General features: G+C 50.7%; 1 protein-coding gene across 1 annotated transcript in view; it reads right to left on the bottom strand.

The window, feature by feature from the left end:
• LOC106606041 (kinesin-like protein KIF13A) overlaps positions 1-20,000 on the bottom strand; it is a 55,002-nt gene that overhangs the window by 30,109 nt on the left and 4,893 nt on the right. Inside the window, exons 3-4 of the mRNA XM_045711473.1 lie at positions 18,930-18,965; positions 7,980-8,079 (exon numbers count right to left, since the gene is read on the bottom strand). Of these exons, the coding sequence (XP_045567429.1) occupies positions 7,980-8,079; positions 18,930-18,944 (115 nt within the window). The 5' untranslated portion in view covers positions 18,945-18,965. The remainder of the gene's footprint in view (positions 1-7,979; positions 8,080-18,929; positions 18,966-20,000) is intronic.

The raw sequence follows: 20,000 nt of genomic DNA, 5'->3' as shown, positions 1-20,000 counted from the left end.
TAGAGCTGTATAGTCCAGAACGCTGAATAAAGACAGGACTGATACAGGTCCAGGGTAGAGCTGTATAGTCCAGAACGCTGAATAAGCTGAATAAAGACAGGACTGATACAGGTCCAGGGTAGAGCTGTATAGTCCAGAACGCTGAATAAAGACAGGACTGATACAGGTCCAGAGTAGAGCTGTATAGTCCAGAACGCTGAATAAGCTGAATAAAGACAGGACTGATACAGGTCCAGAGTAGAGCTGTATAGTCCAGAACGCTGAATAAAGACAGGACTGATACAGGTCCAGGGTAGAGCTGTATAGTCCAGAACGCTGAATAAGCTGAATAAAGACAGGACTGATACAGGTCCAGAGTAGAGCTGTATAGTCCAGAACGCTGAATAAAGACAGGACTGATACAGGTCCAGAGTAGAGCTGTATAGTCCAGAACTCTGAATAAGCTGAATAAAGACAGGACTGATACAGGTCCAGAGTAGAGCTGTATAGTCCAGAACGCTGAATAAAGACAGGACTGATACAGGTCCAGAGTAGAGCTGTATAGTCCAGAACTCTGAATAAGCTGAATAAAGACAGGACTGATACAGGTCCAGAGTAGAGCTGTATAGTCCAGAACGCTGAATAAAGACAGGACTGATACAGGTCCAGAGTAGAGCTGTATAGTCCAGAACGCTGAATAAAGACAGGACTGATACAGGTCCAGGGTAGAGCTGTATAGTCCAGAACTCTGAATAAAGACAGGACTGATACAGGTCCAGAGTAGAGCTGTATAGTCCAGAACGCTGAATAAAGACAGGACTGATACAGGTCCAGAGTAGAGCTGTATAGTCCAGAACTCTGAATAAGCTGAACAAAGACAGGACTGATACAGGTCCAGAGTAGAGCTGTATAGTCCAGAACGCTGAATAAGCTGAATAAAGACAGGACTGATACAGGTCCAGAGTAGAGCTGTATAGTCCAGAACTCTGAATAAAGACAGGACTGATACAGGTCCAGAGTAGAGCTGTATAGTCCAGAACGCTGAATAAAGACAGGACTGATACAGGTCCAGAGTAGAGCTGTATAGTCCAGAACGCTGAATAAGCTGAATGAAGACAGGACTGATACAGGTCCAGAGTAGAGCTGTATAGTCCAGAACGCTGAATAAAGACAGGACTGATACAGGTCCAGAGTAGAGCTGTATAGTCCAGAACTCTGAATAAGCTGAATAAAGACAGGACTGATACAGGTCCAGAGTAGAGCTGTATAGTCCAGAACGCTGAATAAGCTGAATGAAGACAGGACTGATACAGGTCCAGAGTAGAGCTGTATAGTCCAGAACGCTGAATAAGATGAATAAAGACAGGACTGATACAGGTCCAGAGTAGAGCTGTATAGTCCAGAACTCTGAATAAGCTGAATAAAGACAGGACTGATACAGGTCCAGAGTAGAGCTGTATAGTCCAGAACGCTGAATAAGCTGAATAAAGACAGGACTGATACAGGTCCAGAGTAGAGCTGTATAGTCCAGAACTCTGAATAAGCTGAATGAAGACAGGACTGATACAGGTCCAGAGTAGAGCTGTATAGTCCAGAACGCTGAATAAAGACAGGACTGATACAGGTCCAGGGTAGAGCTGTATAGTCCAGAACGCTGAATAAGCTGAATAAAGACAGGACTGATACAGGTCCAGAGTAGAGCTGTATAGTCCAGAACGCTGAATAAAGACAGGACTGATACAGGTCCAGAGTAGAGCTGTATAGTCCAGAACTCTGAATAAGCTGAATAAAGACAGGACTGATACAGGTCCAGAGTAGAGCTGTATAGTCCAGAACGCTGAATAAAGACAGGACTGATACAGGTCCAGAGTAGAGCTGTATAGTCCAGAACTCTGAATAAAGACAGGACTGATACAGGTCCAGAGTAGAGCTGTATAGTCCAGAACGCTGAATAAAGACAGGACTGATACAGGTCCAGAGTAGAGCTGTATAGTCCAGAACGCTGAATGAAGACAGGACTGATACAGGTCCAGAGTAGAGCTGTATAGTCCAGAACGCTGAATAAAGACAGGACTGATACAGGTCCAGAGTAGAGCTGTATAGTCCAGAACGCTGAATAAAGACAGGACTGATACAGGTCCAGAGTAGAGCTGTATAGTCCAGAACTCTGAATAAGCTGAATAAAGACAGGACTGATACAGGTCCAGAGTAGAGCTGTATAGTCCAGAACGCTGAATAAGCTGAATAAAGACAGGACTGATACAGGTCCAGGGTAGAGCTGTATAGTCCAGAACGCTGAATAAGCTGAATAAAGACAGGACTGATACAGGTCCAGAGTAGAGCTGTATAGTCCAGAACGCTGAGTAAAGACAGGACTGATACAGGTCCAGAGTAGAGCTGTATAGTCCAGAACGCTGAATAAAGACAGGACTGATACAGGTCCAGAGTAGAGCTGTATAGTCCAGAACGCTGAATAAGCTGAATAAAGACAGGACTGATACAGGTCCAGAGTAGAGCTGTATAGTCCAGAACGCTGAATAAAGACAGGACTGATACAGGTCCAGAGTAGAGCTGTATAGTCCAGAACTCTGAATAAAGACAGGACTGATACAGGTCCAGAGTAGAGCTGTATAGTCCAGAACTCTGAATAAGCTGAATAAAGACAGGATTGATACAGGTCCAGAGTAGAGCTGTATAGTCCAGAACGCTGAATAAAGACAGGACTGATACAGGTCCAGAGTAGAGCTGTATAGTCCAGAACGCTGAATAAGCTGAATAAAGACAGGACTGATACAGGTCCAGAGTAGAGCTGTATAGTCCAGAACGCTGAATAAGCTGAATGAAGACAGGACTGATACAGGTCCAGAGTAGAGCTGTATAGTCCAGAACGCTGAATAAAGACAGGACTGATACAGGTCCAGAGTAGAGCTGTATAGTCCAGAACGCTGAATAAGCTGAATAAAGACAGGATTGATACAGGTCCAGAGTAGAGCTGTATAGTCCAGAACGCTGAATAAAGACAGGACTGATACAGGTCCAGAGTAGAGCTGTATAGTCCAGAACTCTGAATAAAGTCAGGACTGATACAGGTCCAGAGTAGAGCTGTATAGTCCAGAACGCTGAATAAAGACAGGACTGATACAGGTCCAGAGTAGAGCTGTATAGTCCAGAACGCTGAATAAAGACAGGACTGATACAGGTCCAGAGTAGAGCTGTATAGTCCAGAACGCTGAATAAAGACAGGACTGATACAGGTCCAGAGTAGAGCTGTATAGTCCAGAACGGTGAATAAGCTGAATAAAGACAGGACTGATACAGGTCCAGAGTAGAGCTGTATAGTCCAGAACGCTGAATAAAGACAGGACTGATACAGGTCCAGAGTAGAGCTGTATAGTCCAGAACTCTGAATAAGCTGAATAAAGACAGGACTGATACAGGTCCAGAGTAGAGCTGTATAGTCCAGAACGCTGAATAAGCTGAATAAAGACAGGACTGATACAGGTCCAGAGTAGAGCTGTATAGTCCAGAACTCTGAATAAAGTCAGGACTGATACAGGTCCAGAGTAGAGCTGTATAGTCCAGAACTCTGAATAAGCTGAATGAAGACAGGACTGATACAGGTCCAGAGTAGAGCTGTATAGTCCAGAACGCTGAATAAGCTGAATAAAGACAGGACTGATACAGGTCCAGAGTAGAGCTGTATAGTCCAGAACGCTGAATAAGCTGAATGAAGACAGGACTGATACAGGTCCAGAGTAGAGCTGTATAGTCCAGAACGCTGAATAAAGACAGGACTGATACAGGTCCAGAGTAGAGCTGTATAGTCCAGAACTCTGAATAAGCTGAATAAAGACAGGACTGATACAGGTCCAGAGTAGAGCTGTATAGTCCAGAACGCTGAATAAGCTGAATGAAGACAGGACTGATACAGGTCCAGAGTAGAGCTGTATAGTCCAGAACGCTGAATAAGATGAATAAAGACAGGACTGATACAGGTCCAGAGTAGAGCTGTATAGTCCAGAACTCTGAATAAGCTGAATAAAGACAGGACTGATACAGGTCCAGAGTAGAGCTGTATAGTCCAGAACGCTGAATAAGTCTGAATAAAGACAGGACTGATACAGGTCCAGAGTAGAGCTGTATAGTCCAGAACTCTGAATAAGCTGAATGAAGACAGGACTGATACAGGTCCAGAGTAGAGCTGTATAGTCCAGAACGCTGAATAAAGACAGGACTGATACAGGTCCAGGGGTAGAGCTGTATAGTCCAGAACGCTGAATAAGCTGAATAAAGACAGGACTGATACAGGTCCAGAGTAGAGCTGTATAGTCCAGAACGCTGAATAAAGACAGGACTGATACAGGTCCAGAGTAGAGCTGTATAGTCCAGAACTCTGAATAAGCTGAATAAAGACAGGACTGATACAGGTCCAGAGTAGAGCTGTATAGTCCAGAACGCTGAATAAAGACAGGACTGATACAGGTCCAGAGTAGAGCTGTATAGTCCAGAACTCTGAATAAAGACAGGACTGATACAGGTCCAGAGTAGAGCTGTATAGTCCAGAACGCTGAATAAAGACAGGACTGATACAGGTCCAGAGTAGAGCTGTATAGTCCAGAACGCTGAATGAAGACAGGACTGATACAGGTCCAGAGTAGAGCTGTATAGTCCAGAACGCTGAATAAAGACAGGACTGATACAGGTCCAGAGTAGAGCTGTATAGTCCAGAACGCTGAATAAAGACAGGACTGATACAGGTCCAGAGTAGAGCTGTATAGTCCAGAACTCTGAATAAGCTGAATAAAGACAGGACTGATACAGGTCCAGGGTAGAGCTGTATAGTCCAGAACGCTGAATAAGCTGAATAAAGACAGGACTGATACAGGTCCAGAGTAGAGCTGTATAGTCCAGAACGCTGAGTAAAGACAGGACTGATACAGGTCCAGAGTAGAGCTGTATAGTCCAGAACGCTGAATAAAGACAGGACTGATACAGGTCCAGAGTAGAGCTGTATAGTCCAGAACGCTGAATAAGCTGAATAAAGACAGGACTGATACAGGTCCAGAGTAGAGCTGTATAGTCCAGAACGCTGAATAAAGACAGGACTGATACAGGTCCAGAGTAGAGCTGTATAGTCCAGAACTCTGAATAAAGACAGGACTGATACAGGTCCAGAGTAGAGCTGTATAGTCCAGAACTCTGAATAAGCTGAATAAAGACAGGATTGATACAGGTCCAGAGTAGAGCTGTATAGTCCAGAACGCTGAATAAAGACAGGACTGATACAGGTCCAGAGTAGAGCTGTATAGTCCAGAACGCTGAATAAGCTGAATAAAGACAGGACTGATACAGGTCCAGAGTAGAGCTGTATAGTCCAGAACGCTGAATAAGCTGAATGAAGACAGGACTGATACAGGTCCAGAGTAGAGCTGTATAGTCCAGAACGCTGAATAAAGACAGGACTGATACAGGTCCAGAGTAGAGCTGTATAGTCCAGAACGCTGAATAAGCTGAATAAAGACAGGATTGATACAGGTCCAGAGTAGAGCTGTATAGTCCAGAACGCTGAATAAAGACAGGACTGATACAGGTCCAGAGTAGAGCTGTATAGTCCAGAACTCTGAATAAAGTCAGGACTGATACAGGTCCAGAGTAGAGCTGTATAGTCCAGAACGCTGAATAAAGACAGGACTGATACAGGTCCAGAGTAGAGCTGTATAGTCCAGAACGCTGAATAAAGACAGGACTGATACAGGTCCAGAGTAGAGCTGTATAGTCCAGAACGCTGAATAAAGACAGGACTGATACAGGTCCAGAGTAGAGCTGTATAGTCCAGAACGGTGAATAAGCTGAATAAAGACAGGACTGATACAGGTCCAGAGTAGAGCTGTATAGTCCAGAACGCTGAATAAAGACAGGACTGATACAGGTCCAGAGTAGAGCTGTATAGTCCAGAACTCTGAATAAGCTGAATAAAGACAGGACTGATACAGGTCCAGAGTAGAGCTGTATAGTCCAGAACGCTGAATAAGCTGAATAAAGACAGGACTGATACAGGTCCAGAGTAGAGCTGTATAGTCCAGAACTCTGAATAAAGTCAGGACTGATACAGGTCCAGAGTAGAGCTGTATAGTCCAGAACTCTGAATAAGCTGAATGAAGACAGGACTGATACAGGTCCAGAGTAGAGCTGTATAGTCCAGAACGCTGAATAAGCTGAATAAAGACAGGACTGATACAGGTCCAGAGTAGAGCTGTATAGTCCAGAACGCTGAATAAGCTGAATGAAGACAGGACTGATACAGGTCCAGAGTAGAGCTGTATAGTCCAGAACTCTGAATAAGCTGAATGAAGACAGGACTGATACAGGTCCAGAGTAGAGCTGTATAGTCCAGAACGCTGAATAAAGACAGGACTGATACAGGTCCAGAGTAGAGCTGTATAGTCCAGAACGCTGAATAAGCTGAATGAAGACAGGACTGATACAGGTCCAGAGTAGAGCTGTATAGTCCAGAACGCTGAATAAAGACAGGATTGATACAGGTCCAGAGTAGAGCTGTATAGTCCAGAACGCTGAATAAAGACAGGACTGATACAGGTCCAGAGTAGAGCTGTATAGTCCAGAACTCTGAATAAAGTCAGGACTGATACAGGTCCAGAGTAGAGCTGTATAGTCCAGAACTCTGAATAAGCTGAATGAAGACAGGACTGATACAGGTCCAGAGTAGAGCTGTATAGTCCAGAACGCTGAATAAGCTGAATAAAGACAGGACTGATACAGGTCCAGGGTAGAGCTGTATAGTCCAGAACTCTGAATAAGCTGAATAAAGACAGGACTGATACAGGTCCAGGGTAGAGCTGTATAGTCCAGAACGCTGAATAAGCTGAATAAAGACAGGATTGATACAGGTCCAGAGTAGAGCTGTATAGTCCAGAACGCTGAATAAAGACAGGACTGATACAGGTCCAGAGTAGAGCTGTATAGTCCAGAACGCTGAATAAAGACAGGACTGATACAGGTCCAGAGTAGAGCTGTATAGTCCAGAACTCTGAATAAGCTGAATAAAGACAGGACTGATACAGGTCCAGGGTAGAGCTGTATAGTCCAGAACGCTGAATAAGCTGAATAAAGACAGGATTGATACAGGTCCAGAGTAGAGCTGTATAGTCCAGAACTCTGAATAAAGACAGGACTGATACAGGTCCAGAGTAGAGCTGTATAGTCCAGAACGCTGAATAAAGACAGGACTGATACAGGTCCAGAGTAGAGCTGTATAGTCCAGAACGCTGAATAAGCTGAATAAAGACAGGACTGATACAGGTCCAGAGTAGAGCTGTATAGTCCAGAACGCTGAATGAAGACAGGACTGATACAGGTCCAGAGTAGAGCTGTATAGTCCAGAACGCTGAATAAAGACAGGACTGATACAGGTCCAGAGTAGAGCTGTATAGTCCAGAACGCTGAATAAAGACAGGACTGATACAGGTCCAGGGTAGAGCTGTATAGTCCAGAACGCTGAATAAGCTGAATGAAGACAGGACTGATACAGGTCCAGAGTAGAGCTGTATAGTCCAGAACGCTGAATAAAGACAGGACTGATACAGGTCCAGAGTAGAGCTGTATAGTCCAGAACGCTGAATAAAGACAGGACTGATACAGGTCCAGGGTAGAGCTGTATAGTCCAGAACGCTGAATAAAGACAGGACTGATACAGGTCCAGAGTAGAGCTGTATAGTCCAGAACGCTGAATAAGATGAATAAAGACAGGACTGATACAGGTCCAGAGTAGAGCTGTATAGTCCAGAACGCTGAATAAGATGAATAAAGACAGGACTGATACAGGTCCAGAGTAGAGCTGTATAGTCCAGAACGCTGAATAAGCTGAATAAAGACAGGACTGATACAGGTCCAGAGTAGAGCTGTATAGTCCAGAACGCTGAATAAAGACAGGACTGATACAGGTCCAGAGTAGAGCTGTATAGTCCAGACCTGGGACCCACCCTGTTTGTTGATGATCTTGTTGATCTGCTCGTCCAGGTACTCTCGTCGTTTGATGAGGGCCTCAGACCAGCGGTCCCTCACACAGTTCAGGTCCTCCTCCTGCAGGCCAACAGAAGACAGCATCAGTGTCAGCAGGACTCTGTCCAGTATCAGTTCCAAAGCATTACCAGGGTCTGGTTCAGTGGTCTGTATCATTACAGGACCTTCCCCCAGTAGACCCCACATCACCTCCGTGAGAAGACACAGTGGGAGGCCCTAGGAGCCTGGTCAAAATGAACCCTCTTTCTCAAAGTCTATTGAAAAAAAGTCCCAAACTCTATCAGGAAATGGAATGTCTCCCAGGCTCAGAACCTTTAATGTACTGTTGGCTGATTAAAAGATGACATCACCATCATCAAACTACCCACCCAGCACCATAACAACCACACACATGCACACTCCACCCCCATTCCTGAGCTCAACTCCCCTGTCATGCAAAATGAGTCATGCATGGATGCAGCAATGCGTTGGTTATGTGATTGTGGTACAACAAGTCTCCTGCAGCAGCTCTTGAGTGGCGGGTTGAGAAGCAGACAGGAAGGAAGTTAGTGTGTTGTTTTAACCTGAGGGGTAGTAGGACCGAGAGACAGACTAGAACACAGACAGACAGACACCAGGGCACTGGAGTGGGAGGAAAGAAACCCAGAATATGAGGGATCTATCTGGGCTGGGGTGATGCCTTAAAAACATTCTCAAATCATTTTCTTTGTTTGGGTGACATTATTTAGTTGGACCAGTGCCATCCGTGTCCAACATTGTGCTTGGAGGAAAGAGTTCTCCTCAAAAAGTGCACAACATTATCCAATCATGTTCCACTCTGTGAGGCCGGACCTAGGACCAGGAGTTTGTCCTGACCACTAGACCTGACTAGGGAAAACTACCCCCTACTCCTCCAGCCTCCTGTCTCCTACCCCCTACTCCTCTAGCCTCCTGTCTCCTACCCCTCTAGTCTCCTGTCTCCTACCCCCTACTCCTCTAGTCTCCTGTCTCCTACCCCTCTAGTCTCCTGTCTCCTACCCCCTACCCCTCTAGTCTCCTGTCTCCTACCCCACTAGTCTCCTGTCTCCTACCCCCTACTCCTCCAGCCTCCTGTCTCCTCCCCCTCTAGTCTCCTGTCTCCTACCCCCTACTCCTCTAGTCTCCTGTCTCCTACCCCTCTAGTCTCCTGTCTCCTACCCCTCTAGTCTCCTGTCTCCTACCCCTCTAGTCTCCTGCCTCCTACCCCCTACTCCTCTAGTCTCCTGTCTCCTACCCCTCTAGTCTCCTGTCTCCTACCCCACTAGTCTCCTGTCTCCTACCCCCTACCCCTCTAGTCTCCTGTCTCCTACGCCTCTAGTCTCCTGTCTCCTACCCCCTACTCCTCTAGTCTCCTGTCTCCTACCCCTCTAGTCTCCTGTCTCCTACCCCCTACCCCTCTAGCCTCCTGTCTCCTACCCCTCTAGTCTCCTGTCTCCTACCCCCTACTCCTCTAGTCTCCTGTCTCCTACCCCCTACTCCTCTAGTCTCCTGTCTCCTACCCCTCTAGTCTCCTGTCTCCCTACCCCTACCCCTCTAGCCTCCTGTCTCCTACCCCTCTAGTCTCCTGTCTCCTACCCCCTACTCCTCTAGTCTCCTGTCTCCTACCCCTACTCCTCTAGTCTCCTGTCTCCTACCCCTCTAGCCTCCTGTCTCCTACCCCTCTAGTCTCCTACCCCCTACTCCTCTAGCCTCCTGTCTCCTACCCCTCTAGTCTCCTGTCTCCTACCCCCTACTCCTCTAGTCTCCTGTCTCCTACCCCTCTAGCCTCCTGTCTCCTACCCCTCTAGTCTCCTGTCTCCTACCCACAACTCCTCTAGTCTCCTGTCTCCTACCCCTCTAGTCTCCTGTCTCCTACCCCCTACTCCTCTAGTCTCCTGTCTCCTACCCCTCTAGTCTCCTGTCTCCTCCCCCCTACCCCTCTAGTCTCCTGTCTCCTACCCCTCTAGTCTCCTGTCTTTCTACCCCCTACCCCTCTAGTCTCCTGTCTCCTACCCCTCTAGTGTCCTGTCTCCTACCCCCCTACTCCTCTAGTCTCCTGTCTCCTACCCCTCTAGTCTCCTGTCTCCTACCCCTCTAGTCTCCTGTCTCCTACCCCTCTAGTCTCCTGTCTCCTACCCCCTACTCCTCTAGTCTCCTGTCTCCTACCCCTCTAGTCTCCTGTCTCCTACCCCCTACTCCTCTAGTCTCCTGTCTCCTACCCCCTACTCCTCTAGCCTCCTGTCTAATACCCCTCTAGTCTCCTGTCTCCTACCCCCTACTCCTCTAGTCTCCTGTCTCCTACCCCTCTAGTCTCCTGTCTCCTACCCATCTAGTCTCCTGTCTCCTACCCCTCTAGTCTCCTGTCTCCTACCCCCTACTCCTCTAGTCTCCTGTCTCCCTACCCCTCTAGTCTCCTGTCTCCTACCCCCTACTCCTCTAGTCTCCTGTCTCCTACCCCCTACTCCTCTAGCCTCCTGTCTAATACCCCTCTAGTCTCCTGTCTCCTACCCCCTACTCCTCTAGTCTCCTGTCTCCTACCCATCTAGTCTCCTGTCTCCCTACCCCTCTAGTCTCCTGTCTCCTACCCCATACTCCTCTAGTCTCCTGTCTCCTACCCCTCTCAGTCTCCTGTCTCCTACCCATCTAGTCTCCTGTCTCCTACCCATCTAGTCTCCTGTCTCCTACCCCTCTAGTCTCCTGTCTCCTACCCCCTACTCCTCTAGCCTCCTGTCTCCCTACCCTCTAGTCTCCTGTCTCCCTACCCCTACTCCTCCTAGCCTCCTGTCTGCTACCCCTCTAGTCTCCTGTCTCCTACCCCCTACTCCTCTAGTCTCCTGTCTCCTACCCCTACTCCTCTAGTCTCCTGTCTCCTACCCCCTACTCCTCTAGTCTCCTGTCTCCTACCCCCTACTCCTCTAGTCTCCTGTCTCCTACCCCTACCCCTCTAGTCTCCTGTCTCCTCACCCCTACCCTCTAGTCTCCTGTCTCCTACCCCTACTCCTCTAGTCTCCTGTCTCCTACCCCTACTCCTCTAGTCTCCTGTCTCCTACCCCCTACTCCTCTAGTCTCCTGTCTCCTACCCCTCTAGTCTCCTGTCTCCTACCCCTCTAGTCTCCTGTCTCCTACCCCTCTAGTCTCCTGTCTCCTACCCCTACTCCTCTAGTCTCCTGTCTCCTACCCCTCTAGTCTCCTGTCTCCTACCCCCCTACTCCTCTAGTCTCCTGTCTCCCTACCCCCCTACTCCTCTAGCCTCCTGTCTAATACCCCTCTAGTCTCCTGTCTCCTACCCCTACTCCTCTAGTCTCCTGTCTCCTACCCCTCTAGTCTCCTGTCTCCTACCCATCTAGTCTCCTGTCTCCTACCCCTCTAGTCTCCTGTCTCCTACCCCTCTAGTCTCCTGTCTCCTACCCCTCTAGTCTCCTGTCTCCTACCCCCTACTCCTCTAGTCTCCTGTCTCCTACCCCTCTAGTCTCCTGTCTCCCTACTCCTCTAGTCTCCTGTCTCCTACCCCCCTACTCCTCTAGCCTCCTGTCTACTACCCCTCTAGTCTCCTGTCTCCTACCCCTACTCCTCTAGTCTCCTGTCTCCTACCCATCTAGTCTCCTGTCTCCTACCCCTCTAGTCTCCTGTCTCCTACCCCTACTCCTCTAGTCTCCTGTCTCCTACCCCTCTAGTCTCCTGTCTCCTACCCCTACTCCTCTAGCCTCCTGTCTCCTACCCCTCTAGTCTCCTGTCTCCTACCCCCCTACTCCTCTAGTCTCCTGTCTCCTACCCCTACTCCTCTAGTCTCCTGTCTCCTACCCCCTACTCCTCTAGTCTCCTGTCTCCTACCCCCTACTCCTCTAGTCTCCTGTCTCCTACCCCTACCCCTCTAGTCTCCTGTCTCCTCCCCTACCCCTCTAGTCTCCTGTCTCCTACCCCCTCCCTCTAGTCTCCTGTCTCCTACCCCTACTCCTCTAGTCTCCTGTCTCCTACCCCCTACTCCTCTAGTCTCCTGTCTCCTACCCCTCTAGTCTCCTGTCTCCTACCCCTCTAGTCTCCTGTCTCCTACCCATCTAGTCTCCTGTCTCCTACCCCTCTAGTCTCCTGTCTCCTACCCCTACTCCTCTAGTCTCCTGTCTCCCTACTCCTCTAGCCTCCTGTCTCCTACCCCTCTAGTCTCCTGTCTCCTACCCCTACTCCTCTAGTCTCCTGTCTCCTACCCCCCCTACTCCTCTAGTCTCCTGTCTCCTACCCCTCTAGTCTCCTGTCTCCTACCCCCCCTACTCCTCTAGTCTCCTGTCTCCCTACCCCTCTAGTCTCCTGTCTCCTACCCCTCTAGTCTCCTGTCTCCTACCCCTCTAGTCTCCTGTCTCCCTACCCCTCTAGTCTCCTGTCTCCTACCCCTCCTAGTCTCCTGTCTCCCTACCCCTCTAGTCTCCTGTCTCCTGCCCTACCCCTAGCCTCCGTCTCCCTACCCTCTAGTCTCCTGTCTCCTACCCCTACCCCTCTAGCCTCCTGTCTCCTACCCCCTCTAGTCTCCTGTCTCCCTACCCTCTAGTCTCCTGTCTCCTACCCCTCTAGTCTCCTGTCTCCTACCCCTACTCCTCTAGTCTCCTGTCTCCTACCCCTCTAGTCTCCTGTCTCCTACCCCTACTCCTCTAGTCTCCTGTCTCCTACCCCTCTAGTCTCCTGTCTCCTACTCCTCTAGTCTCCTGTCTCCTACCCCTCTAGTCTCCTGTCTCCTACCCCTCTAGTCTCCTGTCTCCTACCCCCTACTCCTCTAGTCTCCTGTCTCCTACCCCTCTAGTCTCCTGTCTCCTACCCCCTACCCCTCTAGCCTCCTGTCTCCTACCCCTCTAGTCTCCTGTCTCCTACCCCTACTCCTCTAGTCTCCTGTCTCCTACCCCCTACTCCTCTAGTCTCCTGTCTCCTACCCCTCTAGTCTCCTGTCTCCTACCCCCTACCCCTCTAGCCTCCTGTCTCCTACCCCTCTAGTCTCCTGTCTCCTACCCCCTACTCCTCTAGTCTCCTGTCTCCTACCCCTCTAGTCTCCTGTCTCCTACCCAGTCTCTGTCTCCTACCCCTCTAGTCTCCTGTCTCCTACCCCTACTCCTCTAGCCTCCTGTCTCCTACCCCTCTAGTCTCCTGTCTCCTACCCCCTACTCCTCTAGTCTCCTGTCTCCTACCCCTCTAGCCTCCTGTCTCCTACCCCTCTAGTCTCCTGTCTCCTACCCCTACTCCTCTAGTCTCCTGTCTCCTACCCCTCTAGTCTCCTGTCTCCTACCCCTACCCCTCTAGTCTCCTGTCTCCTACCCCTCTAGTCTCCTGTCTCCTCCCCTACTCCTCTAGTCTCCTGTCTCCTACCCCTCTAGTCTCCTGTCTCCTACCCCTACTCCTCTAGTCTCCTGTCTCCTACCCCTACTCCTCTAGTCTCCTGTCTCTTACCCCTACTCCTCTAGTCTCCTGTCTCTTACCCCCTACTCCTCTAGTCTCCTGTCTCTACCCTACTCCTCTAGTCTCCTGTCTCCTACCCCTCTAGTCTCCTGTCTCCTACCCCACCCTCTAGTCTCCTGTCTCCTACCCCTCTAGTCTCCTGTCTCCTACCCCCTACTCCTCTAGTCTCCTGTCTCCTACCCCTCTAGTCTCCTGTCTCCTACCCCTACTCCTCTAGTCTCCTGTCTCCTACCCCCTACTCCTCTAGCCTCCTGTCTCCTGCCCCTCTAGTCTCCTGTCTCCTACCCCCTACCCCTCTAGTCTCCTGTCTCCTACCCCTCTAGTCTCCTGTCTCCTACCCCTCTAGTCTCCTGTCTCCTACCCCCTACTCCTCTAGTCTCCTGTCTCCTACCCCTCTAGTCTCCTGTCTCCTACCCCTCTAGTCTCCTGTCTCCCTACCCCTCTAGTCTCCTGTCTCCTACCCCCTACTCCTCTAGTCTCCTGTCTCCTACCCCTCTAGTCTCCTGTCTCCTACCCCCCTACTCCTCTAGTCTCCTGTCTCCCTACCCCTCTAGTCTCCTGTCTCCCTACCCCCTACTCCTCTAGTCTCCTGTCTCCTACCCCCTACTCCTCTAGTCTCCTGTCTATACCCCTCTAGTCTCCTGTCTCCTACCCCCTACTCCTCTAGTCTCCTGTCTCCTACCCATCTAGTCTCCTGTCTCCTACCCCTCTAGTCTCCTGTCTCCTACCCCCTACTCCTCTAGTCTCCTGTCTCCTACCCTCTAGTCTCCTGTCTCCTACCCCTCTAGTCTCCTGTCTCCTACCCCTCTAGTCTCCTGTCTCCTACCCCTCTAGTCTCCTGTCTCCTACCCCCTACTCCTCTAGCCTCCTGTCTCCTACCCCTCTAGTCTCCTGTCTCCTACCCCCTACTCCTCTAGCCTCCTGTCTCCTACCCCTCTAGTCTCCTGTCTCCTACCCCTACTCCTCTAGTCTCCTGTCTCCCTACTCCTCTAGTCTCCTGTCTCCTACCCTCTAGTCTCCTGTCTCCTACTCCCTGTCTCCTACCCCTACCCTCTAGTCTCCTGTCTCCTACCCCTACTCCTCTAGTCTCCTGTCTCCTACCCTCTAGTCTCTTCACTCCTACTCCTCTAGTCTCCTGTCTCCTACCCCTACTCCTCTAGTCTCCTGTCTCCTACCCCTCTCCTAGTCTCCTGTCTCCTACCCCCTACCCCTCTAGTCTCCTGTCTCCTACCCCTCTAGTGTCCTGTCTCCTACACCCTACCCCTCTAGTCTCCTGTCTCCCTACCCCCTCTAGTCTCCTGTCTCCTACCCCTCTAGTCTCCTGTCTCCTACCCCCTACTCCTCTAGTCTCCTGTCTCCTACCCCTCTAGTCTCCTGTCTCCTACCCCTCTAGTCTCCTGTCTCCTACCCCTCTAGTCTCCTGTCTCCTACCCCTACTCCTCTAGTCTCCTGTCTCCTACCCCTCTAGTCTCCTGTCTCCTACCCCCTACTCCTCTAGTCTCCTGTCTCCTACCCCCTACTCCTCTAGCCTCCTGTCTCATACCCCCTCTAGTCTCCTGTCTCCTACCCCCTACTCCTCTAGTCTCCTGTCTCCTACCCCTCTAGTCTCCTGTCTCCTACCCATCTAGTCTCCTGTCTCCTACCCCTACCTCCCTCTAGTCTCCTGTCTCCTACCCCTCTAGTCTCCTGTCTCCTACCCCCTACTCCTCTAGTCTCCTGTCTCCTCTAGTCTCCTGTCTCCTACCCCTCTAGTCTCCTGTCTCCTACCCCCTACTCCTCTAGTCTCCTGTCTCCTACCCCTCTAGTCTCCTGTCTCCTACCCCCTACTCCTCTAGTCTCCTGTCTCCCTACCCATCTAGTCTCCTGTCTCCTACCCCTCTAGTCTCCTGTCTCCTACCCCCTACTCCTCTAGTCTCCTGTCTCCTACCCCTCTAGTCTCCTGTCTCCTACCCATCTAGTCTCCTGTCTCCTACCCATCTAGTCTCCTGTCTCCCTACCCCTCTAGTCTCCTGTCTCCTACCCCTACTCCTCTAGCCTCCTGTCTCCTACCCCTCTAGTCTCCTGTCTCCTACCCCCTACTCCTCTAGCCTCCTGTCTCCTACCCCTCTAGTCTCCTGTCTCCTACCCCCTACTCCTCTAGTCTCCTGTCTCCTACCCCCTACTCCTCTAGTCTCCTGTCTCCTACCCCCTACTCCTCTAGTCTCCTGTCTCCTACCCCCTACTCCTCTAGTCTCCTGTCTCCTACCCCTACCCCTCTAGTCTCCTGTCTCCTCACCCCTACCCCTCTAGTCTCCTGTCTCCTCCCCCTACTCCTCTAGTCTCCTGTCTCCTACCCTCTAGTCTCCTGTCTCCTACCCCTACTCCTCTAGTCTCCTGTCTCCTACCCCTCTAGTCTCCTGTCTCCTACCCCTCTAGTCTCCTGTCTCCTACCCATCTAGTCTCCTGTCTCCTACCCCTCTAGTCTCCTGTCTCCTACCCCCTCTAGTCTCCTGTCTCCCCTACTCCTCTAGCCTCCTGTCTCCTACCCCTCTAGTCTCCTGTCTCCTACCCCCCTACTCCTCTAGTCTCCTGTCTCCTACCCCTCTAGCCTCGTGTCTCCTACCCCCCTACTCCTCTAGTCCCTTACCCCTCTAGTCTCCTGTCTCCTACCCCCTACCCCTCTAGCCTCCTGTCTCCTACCCCTCTAGTCTCCTGTCTCCTACTCCTCTAGTCTCCTGTCTCCTACCCCTCTAGTCTCCTACCCCTACTCCTCTAGTCTCCTGTCTCCTACCCCTCTAGCCTCCTGTCTCCTACCCCTCTAGTCTCCTGTCTCCTACCCCCTACCACTCTAGCCTCCTGTCTCATACCCCTCTAGTCTCCTGCTCCTACCCCCTACCCCTCTAGTCTCCTGTCTCCTACCCCCTACTCCTCTAGTCTCCTGTCTCCTACCACTCTAGCCTCCTGTCTCCTACCCCTCTAGTCTCCTGTCTCCTACCCCTCTAGTCTCCTGTCTCCTACTCCTCTAGTCTCCTGTCTCCTACCCCCTACTCCTCTAGTCTCCTGTCTCCTACCCCATACTCCTCTAGTCTCCTGTCTCCTACTCTAGTCTCCTGTCTCCTACCCCCTACTCCTCTAGTCTCCTGTCTCCTACCCCCTACTCCTCTAGTCTCCTGTCTCCTACCCCCTACCACTCTAGCCTCCTGTCTCCTACCCCTCTAGTCTCCTGCCTCCTACCCCTACTCCTCTAGTCTCCTATCTCCTACCCCCTACTCCTCTAGTCTCCTGTCTCCTACCCCATACTCCTCTAGTCTCCTGTCTCCTACCCTCTAGTCTCCTGTCTCCTACCCCTACTCCTCTAGTCTCCTGTCTCCTACCCCCTACTCCTCTAGTCTCCTGTCTCCTACCCCCCTACCCCTCTAGTCTCCTGTCTCCTACCCCTACAGTCTCCTGTCTCCTACCCCTCTAGTCTCTTGTCTCCTACCCCCTACTCCTCTAGCCTCCTGTCTCCTACTCCTCTAGTCTCCTGTCTCCTACCCCCTACGCCTCTAGTCTCCTGTCTCCTACCCCCTACTCCTCTAGTCTCCTGTCTCCTACCCCCTACTCCTCTAGTCTCCTGTCTCCTACCCCCTACTCCTCTAGTCACCTGTCTCCTACCCCCTACTCCTCTAGTCTCCTGTCTCCTACCCCCTACTCCTCTAGTCTCCTGTCTCCTACCCCCCTACTCCTCTAGTCTCCTGTCTCCTACCCCTACTCCTCTAGTCTCCTGTCTCCTACCCCCTACTCCTCTTGTCTCCTGTCTCCTACCCACTACTCCTCTAGTCTCCTGTCTCCTACTCTAGTCTCCTGTCTCCTACCCCCTACTCCTCTAGTCTCCTGTCTCCTACCCCTACTCCTCTCGTCTCCTGTCTCCTACCCCCCTACCCCTCTAGTCTCCTGTCTCCTATCCCCTACCCCTCTAGTCTCCTGTCTCCTACCCCCTACCCCTCTAGTCTCCTGTCTCCTATCCCCTACTCCTCTAGTCTCCTGTCTCCTACTCCTCTAGTCTCTTGTCTCCTACCCCCTACTCCTCTAGCCTCCTGTCTCCTACTCTTCTAGTCTCTTGTCTCCTACCCCTCTAGTCTCCTGTCTCCTACCCCTCTAGCCTCCTGTCTCCTACCCCTCTAGTCTCTTGTCTCCTACCCCTCTAGTCTCCTGTCTCCTACCCCTCTAGTCTCCTGTCTCCTACCCCCTACTCCTCTAGCCTCCTGTCTCCTACTCTTCTAGTCTCCTGTCTCCTACTCTCCTCAGTCTCCTACCCCCTACTCCTCTAGTCTCCTGTCCCCTACCCCTACTCCTCTAGTCTCCTGCCCCTACTCCTCTAGTCTCCTGTCTCCTACCCCCTACTCCTCTAGTCTCCTGTCTCCTACCCCCTACTCCTCTAGTCTCCTGTCTCCTACCCCTACTCCTCTAGTCTCCTGTCTCCTACCCCCTACTCCTCTAGTCTCCTGTCTCCTACCCCCTACTCCTCTAGTCTCCTGTCTCCTACCCCCTACTCCTCTAGTCTCCTGTCCCTACCCCCTACTCCTCTAGTCTCCTACCCCCTACTCCTCTAGTCTCCTGTCTCCTACCCCCTACTCCTCTAGTCTCCTGTCTCCTACCCCCTACTCCTCTAGTCTCCTGTCTCCTGTCCCCTACCCCCTACTCCTCTAGTCTCCTGTCTCCTACTCCTCTAGTCTCCTGTCTCCTACCCCTCTAGTCTCCTGTCTCCTGTCCCCTACCCCCTACTCCTCTAGTCTCCTGTCTCCTACCCCTACTCCTCTAGTCTCCTGTCTCCTACTCCTCTAGTCTCCTGTCTCCTACCCCCTACCCCTCTAGTCTCCTGTCTCCTACTCCTCTAGTCTCCTGTCTCCTACCCCCTACTCCTCTAGTCTCCTGTCTCCTACTCCTCTAGTCTCCTGTCTCCTACCCCTACTCCTCTAGTCTCCTGTCTCCTGTCCCCTACCCCTACTCCTCTAGTCTCCTGTCTCCTACTCCCTCTAGTCTCCTGTCTCCTACCCCCTACTCCTCTAGTCTCCTGTCTCCTGTCCCCTACCCCCTACTCCTCTAGTCTCCTGTCTCCTACCCCCTACTCCTCTAGTCTCCTGTCTCCTGTCCCCTACCCCCTACTCCTCTAGTCTCCTGTCTCCTACTCCTCTAGTCTCCTGTCTCCTGTCTCCTACTCCTCTAGTCTCCTGTCTCCTACCCCCTACTCCTCTAGTCTCTACTGTCTGCAAGCACATGACCAGAAGCTGGTTTCCATCCATCATGCCTCGTCATCATCATTGGCAGTAGTTAGGGGTTGAACATTCAGTTGGACGATGCCTGGATTTCCTGTTTATTCCATCTGGAAAACCTAGGATTTTAGTTTAAGTTGTGGGAATGTTGCTACCCTCGCTGTAGTAGGAGGCAGCACCATCCATCATGCAGCAGCAGTAGCAGCAGCAGCAGCAGTAGCAGCAGACTGAGGAGTTACAGTATACCTGATAACTATCCATATCTCCATCCTCTTCCTCCCTCTGGCAGGACAGAATACAGCACAGTACAGTACACTCAGTCAGTCAGTCAGGCAGACAGACAGACAGACAGGAGTAGCCTACATACCTCTCCACTGTCTGCAAGTTGCTCTGGATAAGAGCGTCTGCTAAATGACCAAAATGTCAAATGTAAATCCACTACAACTCTGGGTAAGTGTCAGTGGCCTGGAGATGTCACTGGCTGACTAATCACATTGTTGTTTTTCCTCTGGAAGTGTGTGTAGCAGTGGGGGTAAAGGCTGCTTCTTGGTCCTGCTACATAAAATGACCTCCCAGATCATGTGTATGTAGAATGACTGAGAAGCTCAGTTCTGGTGACTTTTAAAAGGACATCGTACTCCAAAATGAATCGACATAAAATGATGCTGACACCATGTAAAATATCATTTCCATCTCCAGAAATAATCCCAATAACATATTGGAGCAGGCATACAGCCGATACATGGTCCATATGATCAGGCATGCTATTAACAATAGGCATGATCCCCTGTAGCCCAACTGATGCAGCCTAGTGGCTGTAAATAAATAGGCTGAACAACGGGGTTGTCTATCTGCATTTACCCTATTGGTCTAATCATTAGCTAGATCTCAGATGTGATCTTTTAACTAGATAGCATCCTATTGATGCATTTGATGTCCCATATAATGTAGGCCTACCTGTTAGGGTGACGTGGGGTAAACCGCCACCCAGCCTGTACTTCTCACAGAAACCACTTCAAGTCACCATTTTCCCTGGTTGCCACTACTCTAAAAGTGTAATCTGTCTCATATATTTTTTTAAAGTCACTCCCAAAACATGATTTTGAGGTAGGGTGGACCTTTACCCATAAAAAAAACTCACGGTACAAAACCATCTATTTTGTGAAGTACACCAGTCCCTCCTGCAGCAAAGCACCCCCACAACATGATGCTGCCACCCTGTGCTTCACGGTTGGGATGGTGTTCTTTGGCTTGCAAGCCTCCCCCTTTTCCTCCAAACATAACGATGGTCATTATGGCCAAACAGTTTTACTTTTG

This window comes from Salmo salar, unplaced genomic scaffold (assembly GCF_905237065.1).
Source record: "Salmo salar unplaced genomic scaffold, Ssal_v3.1, whole genome shotgun sequence".
Classification (NCBI taxonomy): domain Eukaryota; kingdom Metazoa; phylum Chordata; class Actinopteri; order Salmoniformes; family Salmonidae; genus Salmo; species Salmo salar.
Note: the sequence above shows the minus strand (reverse complement) of the source record. Positions and strands in the feature narration are given on the sequence as shown.